Genomic DNA, 13,297 nt, shown 5'->3' with positions numbered 1-13,297 from the left:
ATGAGAATTATTTTTAGGCATATTATTAGGTATTCCTATTTACAGTAATAACAATTTGTTGCAGGTAATGGTATGGTAAAAGATATGTTGCGATGAGTCTTGGTTGCCAAGTGTATTGAAATATCCAATTCTCTTATTTAGTTTTGGTGCTTCTACAATGATAGTAATATGCCTTCTCTTCTCTTCTTAATAAGGAAATTAAAATAGGCTTCATCTCCAATTCCCATTGTTCAAAATGTATCTTTGACAGAGATACTTTTATCCATTATCTCCAAATCCTATCACAAAGTCGATTAAGAATTTTTACATGGAGTGATTATATCTATTGTAACTACTTGGGTAATTTCCACATAAGGGCCGATAAGCCTTCCTCCTTTATGTATTGTACATGTTCTCTCATTTTGACAACTGAAACTCTTCCACTGGTATGTTTTTAAGGACAAGTAGATGAGTAAGCTTTTTAAAGTTTTCAACCTTTAGGTTAATTTCAAAAAGGATCGTTGATCTTTTGTATGAATTCTTCACATTTCATCACAAATTCTTGTAGTCTTAATAGTGATATCACAGGTTCGCAGAATCGAAGCTCTGATACCATTTGTAATGTCCCCAATCTGCTCTTTTCATAATTTGTTTCATATTTCTCAATTGAACTTTTAACAATACCTTCAATATATTTTCTGATATCTCTGATGAGTGTTTAAGATTCCTTTATATGCTTTGTTTTTTTTTTTTTTTATAGGTAAACGGCCGAAGCCTCCTTTATATACTTTGTTACGATAAAAGGGTGTCTTTTCATTAATTTTACTATTATTTATTAATATTATTATTATTATTATGTTATTATATATTAATATTAAATTTAATAATATTATTGTTATATATGATTAAATATACACATCAATATATCTTGATTCGGAATTTAAAAATAATATTTTATTATTTTATATAATAATAATTAATTAAATGCATATCATATTATAATATGATTTTAATATTATAATCATATTTAACATTATTGTTATTTATTAATTATCCATTTATATCTTAATTATATAAACCTTATTTTAGTGGGGATATCACAGGATGCAATATGCTTTGACATAAATTGGTGGGATACAGAAAGATGTGATGCACTTGCATGGAAAGGTGAAAAATGAAATGGTGTGATATGCTCTTGCATTCTTGGAGAAGAATGATTAACCTTTCCGAAAAAAGGAAATCAACAAAAAGAAAACATCAAGGAAAACTATGAACAAAACATAGACATACCTTTGATTTCAAACATGACAAAATATCAAGTTGCTCTCCTATATGCAATTTCGAAATTGGAATTTGGGGAAATTTCAAATACTCAAAATGGAAGTTTTCATCTTATTTAAAAGGAATTTGCACTTTACATGGTATACATTTGGACAAATCTGCATTGACAAGCCATAATATACATGGAAATAGCAAGATAAGCATGAATTGATGAACAAAGTTCAAAATGTCCACTTACTTGGAGATCAAAGAGCCAAACGTTGAGGATAGATAGGTTTCAAGAAAAATTCTCCTCCAAATTCAAATCCACAAGCAACTAACTTGACTCTTTGAACCTTGTAAATGATGAATAAAAAATAAGCATTGAATGGACGTTTTGAATATGGAATATCCAAAAACGTGGTTAAAAATCACTTGAGTGCAAAATGTTGTTGCAAAAAACTTCAAGAAAAACCCATTTTTATCAAATAAATTGTCTCAAAGGGTCATTACATGAATCATTTTTTCTCTTAGAATGCAAAATGTGACTTCCAATAACCATAGGGTGCCTCCAAACTTGAAAACAACCATCAATTAATCAGAAATGCAAGCTGGAAATGCCCAAATCTGGGTGTTTTATACCAAAATGTGCCATTGAAATGCAATCAGAAACATCTTTGCAAGGAGATTCAACATTTTAAGCATGGAAAGGCATGGAAATGCCTAAATGCCCCTTGTAAAATGGATTTCATGTCATGGAATGGACAAATCTGGAGTTTCTATCCAAAAACGTGGTCCCTTGGGGCAAAAACATGGACATTTTTCCTCTAAGAGGCAAAAATGAGGGCTCAAATGGCAAATGCATGGATTGGGAATCCACACACATTTTTGGAGAAGCATTACATATTTTAAATAAGATGTCTTATTGGTCTTTTATGTAAACTGCATTCTTGGGAGGCTTTTACATATTTTAAATAACATGTAAGAGACAAAACGCATTCTCCAAGCCTCATTACATGTTTTCGAACTTGCTTTTTGGAGTTTAGATTGAAAACACAATCTTAGAGTACCTTTACATATTTTTAAACTCATCAAACTGATGTAAGTAGTGCAAAAACGCACTCTCCAAGGCTCTTTGCATATTTTCAAACTTGCATGTAAAGTCAATCCTTCATAAATGCACTCTCAGGAAGGCATTACATATTTTGAAAATATGCAATATGTAATATGTTTTTGACAATTTTAACTTTCGAAAGCCAAAATGTGCACTCAAGATGTAATTACATGTAAAGAAAGTTTTTAATGCAAAATGGACTCTAGGAAGTCCATTACATGCATTTTTAGTGCAAAACGCATTCTTGGATGTCCATTACATGTAAATGGGTTAAAAGACATGTATATGCACAACTAGTGATAAATTAAGCACATGTCTAATTGATTTTTGAGGAAATATCACTTAATTGGGTCAAAAATAACATTTAGACTACATAATGAATATATTATGTCCAAATATCATTCAAAATGTAATATTAACTTAGATGTTTTGAATTAAAACATAAAGTAACTCAAAAAAATAAATCAAAATATATAGTTAATAAAGTCACTTAAGTGAAAAATTTAAAAAACATCTCAACATGAAAATATAACATAAAGTGCTCTATAGTCACTTAAGTGATAAACTAACTTAAAAACATAACATAAAGTCAATTTATGTTATATTTATCAAAAAGTGAATATCAACATTAAAATATAACATGATATTTTACAATATGCAATTGCGTCTTGAGGTAACACTTTTTGGGCACCTAAATTGTCATATCTTTTGGCTGCCAAGCTCGATTATGCCCTAAGATATACCGAATCGAAGGGAAAACCAAAAGCGAGGATTTGAGCAAAATTAATAGACCAAAAGAAAACAAACACACTCAAAACGTGAAAGAGGATGTTTGAAGGCTTCAAAAATCAAGCATAGGCTTATCAAATAGAAAAACGAATAAGACTTGAAGAAAGCCTTCAGTTAAAGAGTTCATTATATGAATTGAAGTCAATTGATTGATCAATACTAACCAATTAAATAACGAACTAATCTTAAAGAAATGCGAAACTAACATGAAAAAGTTTCGTACTGTTACCTAACAATGTTATGGTCATACTAAAGCTTCTCACAATGTGTTGCACCACAAGAAACACTCTCTCAACTCCTTCCACAAACATTGTGCAAAGAATCATCCAAATATGCATGAAAAGAAACCAAAACTTTAACCGACTCCATAGAATACAATTCCTACTACAATTATGTTTGGATCCCTAAAGACAACGAACTATATTCTACAATATTCTTGTTTTGGTAAAAGAGGTTTGCCATGAATGATCAAAATGAAGGCATCCAAAGGCAATAGACTTTGAGCACTATGCTCCAAATAGAGCTCTCACCAAAATTTGGTTGTTGAAGTTGTGTGCAGTGATGCAAAAACTATGAAGATGAATGAGCAAGTAGGATACACAAGAGCTACCCTACTAACCATTCCCAAATCACCCTCGTTGTACATCTCTAGAAAAAAACATTGTCAATAATGGCACCAACACCTTGGGCCCATATAAATTCCCATGTTAGTTCCTTCGCATTTCGGTTTCATATGCTCCAAATGTTTTCCAATTATTCCAACTAGCTCCATTTGCAGTTGAAGAGTTCAAGAAGTTGGGTCTGCGCTAACATCACTCTAGAAAAGAACTTGCTCTCCAGTATTTAATTTTCCTTCAGATTTGAATAATCCAAGTAAGCAATGATTCAAACTACTTCAAAAATCGTTTGAGCTTCCCTTGCAAGCTCGTAACTATACCCTCTTTCAATTACCAGTTACAAGACCAACAAGAAAAACTATAACAAAAAGAGAGAATAACAGAAGCAACCCAAAAGATATAAATACTGCAACCTCTTTAACATCAATCCTGGACAAGAGAAATAATGCCATCCATAGCCAAATGTAGAAATCTAAGAAGCTTGTTGAAGACAAGTACAAGTATGAAAATCTTTATGAAGCTAGACTTCATTGCTCCCTTAATTATTGTTATCCAACCAAGCACTAATACCATGTTGAAGTTTTACCCCAGAAATAAGGATAAACAACAATAATGAAAACAAAACTGATACAAGAGACACAAGAAATTATCTTGAGAAAACCCTTCCACTTGGAGGGAGAAAACCTAGCCACACAACAAAAATATCACTTTTATTGATAAAGAAATATTCAACTACAATGCTTTTCGCTTGATGCCGATACACACATACACCAAGTAATCAAACAAATATATAGAGTTTGATAGACTCTTCACATCACAACCAAAGGTCTCTTCAATTTCCCAAAACAAGTCTTCATATTTCCAAATGCATGCCTATATGCATGACGCATGACACATCTCTATATTTAATATTATCTCAATTATTATCACAAATGCCTTCTTCAGCCAAAGATGACCATAACAATTATAACGATCATATTTCTATAAATCAGAGATAAAGATCTCTATCACAGCTACAATCTACAAAAAAGCTCTCCTCTTTTATTCAAAAGAAAAAACTAATGATTAGTTTGTGATCTCGTGGTATAGGGGGAAAAAAAAATATAAAACACCATCAATATGGCATCATGATGCATATGAGGCTATGGAGTACCAAGCTTGTGGCACACAACTAATGTTTAGATAGAATCCAGTACAAAAGTTTTATGATGGATAGAATGAGTAAATTGTGAGATAAAATATATTTGGTTATTACTCTCTCTGCCAAATGTATAAAGGGTTTCTCTCTCCCTATCACTTTCTTGAATGTTATATCTATGTGCAATCCATCATTAAAGGTGATTGTAGATCATGGATTGTGAATAAGTGATAAACATAGACTATGATAGCAATTTTAAATCTCATTGTGGGAGATATCTTGGAATGATTTGTTATCAATTGTTTTATTAGTACAATCCTACCTTAAACGTATTTATGTATCTTTCTATTATATTGATAATTCTGGGTCACTAGCTTGCAAGCCATACATCTCTTGTGCCATTTTTCTTATTGTTTGGCAGTATTATCTATATTGAATATTTGTTTCTTAACATTTTACAATTTCTACTAAGTGGAAAGTCACCAATAGAGCTCTGCCCACTCAATATAAAGAACAAGATGAAATAAGTCCTACTAATGTAGGGAACGTACCCCAACGTAAACTTATAAGGCTGGAGAAAAACAATTGAAAAAATATAAAAACACCGAAGTTACAACAAAGATAGTGGCAAAAGAATCTACAATTTCCAAATAGGAAGGCCTATGGATACTTCATTGCTCAATATTGAGAGAGATCTCTCCATCAGTACAGTGATGAATGTTGGAAGACTCTGCATTGTGTGTGGATATCATGATAGAATTTACGTCTTCATTTGTTATATGCAAGGTATATGCTTGTGGATAAGTGTGATATACCATGTGTAGAAGAAAAACCAATATATGTTTTGCAAATTTTTAATATACAAGGATTTATAAATAACAGTATGCAAGACAATTGCAATATGATTGTCATTTAATTTAAGCATGAGTATTAGCAAACCTCTATTCCATGAGGTCCAATTCGATTACGAGAAATAAAATTGAGAATTATTGAGGAGAATTCATCAGGGACATCTTCCTGCATTAACAAATTTAGAAAGGAAGCTATAAGATTAGATTATTGAATAGTTTGAAAGATTTTTAAGAAAAAAAAGTGTTCATTAACACTACCATCATGTATTGAAGAAAGAAACCTGGATGGCATGGCCTGTGTGACGAACTACTATCATCTGAAATTTTCCTTGCATTTGGCCAATTGTTAAGGATCTACAAGTGATTTTGGAAGGTATTAAATAGTAAATTGCAAATCATTAACAAAAATAAACAGGCATAAAAGAAACTAAACCTATGAAATAGATCTTCTACATTAATTAGGCAAACAATCATACATACAATAAAAAACTAGGAGTCCTTAAATATCAAAAAAAGTGATCTAGCAGCCTTCTAGCAAATTTTGGAAACACATATCCAAGATTTCAGAAAATCAAAAGCATAGGCAAGCTACTAGTTGTCCTATAAGCATCTCCAACAAAATGTAAAATGTATCGATCATGAACATAGTCCCTAGCATTTATACAACTGCTGTCTAAACCAGCATTAGTAGTGAAAGAATTGTTATAAGTAATGCACTTCTATAAATAGGTTACGAAGGACATCCCCCAAAGAGTTTGAAAATATTAACATTAGTATAACAGTAACATAGAGAAGGTGGCACATGACATAGAAAGGTCACCCCTAAGAAATGTTGTGATTGACATCCAAGGCACATTAATGAGGTTGCTATCATTAATATCAAAGCAATCTGCTGACAGAAATGTTGTGTAACGTCCACTTTACAACATGGCAATGAGAGTTGATGGATTCAGCATATCAATTGGTCCTTGAAGGTTAATACTAGGGTTTAGAGGACCTTGTTGTGGAGTTAGTAGGCTCTCCAATGGCTAGTGGTGAGTTTTGGCTACATTTTGGGAAACTTACTATTTATAGTAAGTTAACAAATGGTTCCAATGCATTAGGGGAGTTCAATGATGCTATCAATTTTAATTTTGGCTTCTAGTTTGGACTCCAAGAATCTTGGAGGGGCATCTATTTTTAGTAAGTCACCCCATCAAATTCATTCATCATCTTTCTTCATCAGGACCACTCATGTACTGCCAGATTTAGAATCTGCTGCTTCTTCAGTCACATTCATAACATGGGTGAATGATGATTATTATATAAATAAATACGCTAAGGTTGTCATTTTTACTGGTATTGTATATTGGTCGCCTTAGTGTCATAGCTCATAGGAATCGGGCTGAAAAGTTTTAAATCTTGGGCACGACCTTGTGTGTTAGAATATCATGAAAGTGATAAAAATGTTGTTTTTGGAGGCAAAGAGAGTTCATAAAATATAATAATTCAAATATTTGCCTAAGTATAAAGCAAAGGGCATTCAAGTGAAAACAGTATTCATGAAGACTCTTGGCATTGAGCGAACAAGAAGCCTTTGCATTAAAATGTTATAAATATAATGCCTTGCAAGGATCGAGTCATTTCATGATTGTATTTGTTTTTGATACAAATGAAGCTCCAAGGGTCTGTGGCATGAGTCTAGAGGAATTTTGAATTTACCTCAACTTGTTTGCACTTTGAGCTGGGTTTGAATACTAGTGGATTGTGTCCATTTGCTGAGGGTTTGATTTGCAGTTTATTTGAGGCTTTGGACAGTGTTGTTGTAAATACCCCAACAGGGTATAACTTCAACAAATACCAAATTCTTTACTAATTCAGTTGTTCGACATTTCGTCAAACACTTTGCAAGCAAGCTCTTATACCCCTATAATATCCTATGCAATTCTGATTTTTATTTCCTGATTGCTAACTTAAGAATTTTGTCAAACACTTTGCACACAAGGGATATATATATATATATATATATATATATATATATTGCAGATTTAAAGTCTAATTCCTTTCTAAATGCCAATCTTAATTGATACGCTTGCAAAACTCCAAACAACCAACAACAAATGTTTTTGTATTTTTTTGAAACATAGAGCATTGACTATAAATGAGAAAATATGCATCTACATCAATAAGACATTAGGGCAACAATTCTAATGTAAAACTCTGATATAAATCAGATTACAAATGATCTCTAAATTCTTCACATGCCCTAAAATATTCAAATCTATCGTCCATGCATTACAAATGAAATAGATAGGAACCTGGAAAACTGCTCAAGGGAATCTAGAATTTTAGTGTAGCAACAATTACACTGTAGCGAATTACTATAGAGATGACACTATAGCAAGTTACTGTAGCAGAGTCACTGTAGTAGTGTCATTGCAGTAGCGGTACTATAGCAAAGTTATTGTAGCAAAGTCCCTATAGCAATATCCAAATTATTCCTTACTCCACAAATCTGGCCCTAGGCCACAAATTTGGCACAATGAAAAGATTGATTTGTCTTCTCTAACACCGGCGACCCTTCGGAAGATATTTCACCACCTCAGTTATGCAAATCAATGAGAGTGTTCATTCCCAACAACCAATGAAGCAACTGCAGAAACCCTTGGCTCCACAAGTTATCTAAAAGAGTAAAAGCAACACATTTGATGATCAACAATGAGGCTACACTCCCTATTTATTCTTTTCCTCCAATAGATGGACCTCCTTCTAGAAGAAATAAAATAATATTTAATTCCTCCTTCTAGAAGATTCTTTTAATTTATTTAATTAACTTTAGTCATTTTTAATTAAATTAATTAAATATAAAGTCACTTTTTAATTTTAATTTATTTAATGACTTTATAAGAAATTAATTTAATCAATTTCTCCTTACTCCTTCACTTAGCCTTTGGAGAATGTAAAGGCTAAGAATGCCATTAAGAGGCTAAAAAGATGGGGACATATGTATACCATTCAAGTAGTTATCTAGTCTGGGTTTTGAATCTGAAAGTGAAGGGTTTGTAGAGGAATTATCATTGCTACTGCTGCAACTAAGCGAAGGGAATAATTACTGAACTATTCACACCAACATTGCCACAAGTAGGCGTGTATAGTCGCTGCGAACAATTCTATCGAAGCAGCATTGGAGTTACAGCTAGTGAGATTGGAATTTATGGGATTGGCGTGAGGTTTCCAAGAAAGCATCTCATTTTTTGGTGGCAGCGTATATTTTCTTAAGGTTGCATTTGGAGTTGTTGGACATTGGCGTATGGATGGATAGCTGCAACTTATCCCCAGCATCAAACTGCATCTAGCTTCCTCAATAATTAGTCTTTGCTTATATGTTCATGCTTTGTAATAATTGCAAATCTAGATAATTGTAATTGAGATCATTGTGTTGGCGTCTCACATTAGTTTCAATTTGTGTTATTTTTATGAGCATTTCTATATATCTGAAAAAAAAAAAAAATACATACATGTCCAAAAACAAAAGATTTGCAGATTTCAAAACTCAAAACACAACAAAACAAATTCAGAGTGAACCACCAAGGTTCATTACAGTAGTATTAGAGTGTTTCTTGCTATCCTATGGGGTAGGGGAAAAAAATAGTATTTGGTCCTCATGTCGTTATTTGAGTGACCAACACTCTTGCAGTTATATTAGTTGTGGACAAATACTAGAAATATGGTAAATATAGAAACCAATTGAATAGAAGAGTTAATCTCAAGAAACTAACAATAACCTGATGGGAAGTATGTAAAAGCTTAGACATCATAGGAGGATTGATGAATTACTTTTGAACCCACAGCTATAGACAATTGTGCAAAGTACATGATTTCCACTTTTAAAAAATCTTCCTCGTAAACAAAACAAGAAGAAAAATAGGACGGTATAAATGTAGCTTCAGCAGCTAGCAACCATCAGGAGGTGGAGCCTTTCTCAGTGGGGCAGCTACTAATCCTCCTCATACACATGATGTTCGAAGGTCTTCTCCAGAGCATGTAGTTTTGGCAGGCTTTCCTAAGGACAGTTGCAGCGAGTCCCTGCATTTATATGAGATGAGCTAGTGACCTTGAAAGTGATGATGATATGATAGCTACCATTGATAGCAACCTTACATCAGTTGGTAGTAACGAAAAATGTTAGTCATACAAAGACTGATTTTTATGACAGCACTCATATTTTTGAGACTCTTGATGTCATTGATGATAGGGTAGCTGGAGAGAACGAAGGCATGGAGCTAACCGGTGATGACACTCATGATTTGAGTGTTACGGAGTAACCGGGTGGTGTAGATTTATGCCCTAGTGTTTTTTATTCACATGATGACACTGAGTCATGTATGCAGCAGCAGGCAATAGTGGAGGAGCCTTAGTTCAGCAATGTTGATACTAGTGAAGTGGGGACCTCCAATGTTTCATGCGTTAATGATTCATGTTGCAGCAAGTCTGGTCTATCATATCAGATGTTTGGTGATGACTCAGAGTGGTTATTGGATGATGATAGGTCCCTGGATCATGACTTGCAAGGACTTATAGATGAGGGGGAAGTAGAGACATCCAAGGAGTTTAATACAACAATGCTTTCACTTCTTCAAAGGAGTTATGAGATGAGGTACCCAGTAGCACTACCTCATTGATGGACATGTATGAGGTTGTTAACGTACATGATGTTAGTGATCATGTGGTGAGCACTAAGGATATAGTTTCGTATCATAGTGCAGTTAGTGAGTCAAAGAGCTTACGTAGGAAGCAAGGTATGCAAAGACATCATATGACAAAACAGCTAGAGGTGAGCAATAGTGATATCTTTTCAGCTCTTGAGCATTATGATGCTATCCAAAAGATGTTAGCTATATATGGTTGGAGTGCTCTTATGTGAGATGAGCACGATGGTAGTTGCTTTTCCCTAGCATACATTCATACACTTCGAGAGGCTATTAGGATCTTGAAGCATAATTATTTTCAATTGGTAGCAGACAGGGATTACTTTCTTGAGTGGGGTAGCACTTTTTATGAGGCACTATTAGGGAAAGACGATGAGGTGGTTGAGCTCACCCATGAGCTTAAGGCGACTTCTAGGGTGTTGGAGAGAACCCAATTAGCTCTCCAAGAGTCACAGTTGTAGTTGAGAGAGGAAACCATGGAGTTTGAGCATGTACAATCTATGTCAGCCCCTAATCCAATTCAGCAACACGTAGTGGTGGTTGGTGGTCAATTGACTTCCACAAATAGGGATGATGGATGTGATGAGGATGCAATTACATCCATCCTTGATATGAGTGCAATAGTTATAGATGATATGATTGCATCAACAAACCCCAGAGAACTTCTTGTTGTTCCAGGTCCCCAAGTAGTTAGCATACTGACAGATGATGCAGAACAAGTTATTGAGAGCATTGATGGGATAGTAGGGGACTCTTCAAAGAGTTGTGTGCCAATTCTTGCCACTACTCCCACTTCTTCATAGGACTTGGGAAAGGTATCATCTGATTTGCACACGAGCTCTGATGGGGATTTATTTCCTTCTATTGGAAGCAAATCTATTACTTCATCTCATACAACTAATCATAATAGACAGTTGGCAATACCACAAGTTGAGAGGGGTTAGCTATGGGTTGCAGGGGAGCAAGTTGATGCTTCTTCATATAATTTCTACTGCACAAAGTCATTTATTGAGTATCTACTTGAGAGTTTGGAATTGCAAGAGGAACCATACAAAGCTTTTGAGGGTACTCTCATCTAGGGTTCTCACAGTATTTGACATTTGGTGAGAAAGATTGTACAAACCTTGGCTACAATGCTTCCCCATAGAGATTTTGTGGTTGGGTTTGCTAAGAGGGTTACCCAAGATCATGCCCAACTAGTTGTTTGAAGTTATAGATTGGAGTCACCTCTTAATTCCTGTTTTGGTACTAATGAGCCTCTGACAAAGATTGGAACATTTTACTGCAATTACATAGTGAGTAGTGTTTATCCTCTCTTTTGACTCACAAGCAGAGCACTTCATTTCGTCTCAGTGTGTTTGCTCCAATTTCTCACCATCCTTTATGGGATGGGTTTACTCCATTGACAGTTGATGGGGTTAGTTAATGGAAGTTTGCAGGGGGTTACTTATAGGGTTAGCATATCCATGATGGTTTTGCAAAGGATGGATATATGGGTTATGGTACAGATTCTTTTCTAAGTACTAGTTCCTATTACACACATAGACTTCATACACATGGAAAATTGGTTGGCTGTGCAGGGAGTTTCGATCTAGCATATGATATCGGATATCCATTTCTCCTTGTTATAGATAGATGTGATTTCCACCCCCACTGGGATCTAAGTGGTGATAGGATTAGTAGTGTAGAATGGATGAGTTACCGTTGTTGCTATGGTGACAATATATTCAAGATAGCTTTGTGGATAGTGTTATCATCACAGGGGGTTTGCAAGTGACTCTAGGGGCATTATACATATTTATCCTTAAGATCTAGGTGGATCATTGTGTTTCTTTGATTCTTTTGATTGCTTGAGGAAAAGCAATCTTACGGAGGGAGGATTATAATGTCCCCTTTTTACCATAACCATGAGAGTTGATGGATTCGACATACCATTGGATCCTTGTAGGTTGATATTGGAGTCTAAAAGACCTTTTTGTGGAGTTATTAGGCTCTCCTGTGGCCAATGGCGAGTTTTGGCTCTATTTTGAGGTACTTAGGATTGATTGTATGCCAACAGATGGTTCCAATGAGAACAGACAAGTTAGAGGAGTTCAATAATGCTCTTAGTTTTTTTTTTTGGCGTCTGGTTTGGACTCCAAGAATCCAAAAGTGAGTGTCTACTTTTAGTAAGTCACCTCATTAGATTCATTCATCATCTTTCTTCATCAGGATCACTCAAGTGCTATTAGATTTCGATTTTGATGCTTCGTTAGTCATTTTGCAAGATGGGTGAATAATGATTATTATTTAATTAAATACGGTACGGTTGCTATTTTTGCTAGTTTTGTATATTGCTCACCTTAGTGTCATAGCTCATTGGAACCAGGTTGAAAATTTTTAAATCTTGGGCAGACCTTGTGTGTCAGAATATCATGATATTGATGAAAAGGTCATTTTTGGAGCCAAAGGGAGTTAATAAATTATATTATTCAAACATGTGCCTAAGTATAAAGTGAAGGGTATTTTAATGAAAAGTGTATTCGTGAAGACTCTTGGAATTTAGTGTGAAGAAGAAGATGAAGGATTTGTCTTCATATGCAAATTTAAAAATACAAACAGCCTTGGAGAGTGCGTTTTTGCACTACTTACATCATTTTGACAAGTTTTAAAATTTGTAAAGGCACCCCAAGAGTGTATTTTACATATAAACTCCAAAAAGCAATTTTCAAAATATGTAATGGGGCTTGGTGAATGCATTTTGCCTCTTAAATGTTAAAATATGCAAACTCTCCAAGAGAGTGCATTTTGCATAGGAAGACCAAATACATGCATTTTAAAAACATGTAATCTCTCCTAGAGAATGCATTTGGGAATTCCAT

The 13,297-nt window shown here is 34.2% G+C and overlaps 1 protein-coding gene across 5 annotated transcripts in view; it reads right to left on the bottom strand.

The window, feature by feature from the left end:
• Positions 1-13,297, bottom strand: part of LOC149527898 (esterase/lipase/thioesterase family protein) — a gene marked incomplete at its 5' end in the record, with an annotated part of 152,604 nt that overhangs the window by 48,441 nt on the left and 90,866 nt on the right. For 3 of the 5 annotated variants that reach the window (XM_089812033.1, XM_089812034.1, XM_089812032.1), the window contains 2 exon segments: positions 5,837-5,914; positions 6,030-6,102. In XM_089812033.1, the coding sequence (XP_089668159.1) occupies positions 5,837-5,914; positions 6,030-6,102 (151 nt within the window). 5 annotated transcript variants of the gene reach the window in all.

Source organism: Cupressus sempervirens, unplaced genomic scaffold, assembly GCF_028749045.1.
Source record: "Cupressus sempervirens isolate cs-2001-9-10 unplaced genomic scaffold, ASM2874904v1 CseChr00c100012_05, whole genome shotgun sequence".
Lineage (NCBI taxonomy): Eukaryota > Viridiplantae > Streptophyta > Pinopsida > Cupressales > Cupressaceae > Cupressus > Cupressus sempervirens.
The sequence above is the reverse complement of the archived record's forward strand: the minus strand, read 5'-3'. Positions and strand labels throughout refer to the sequence as shown.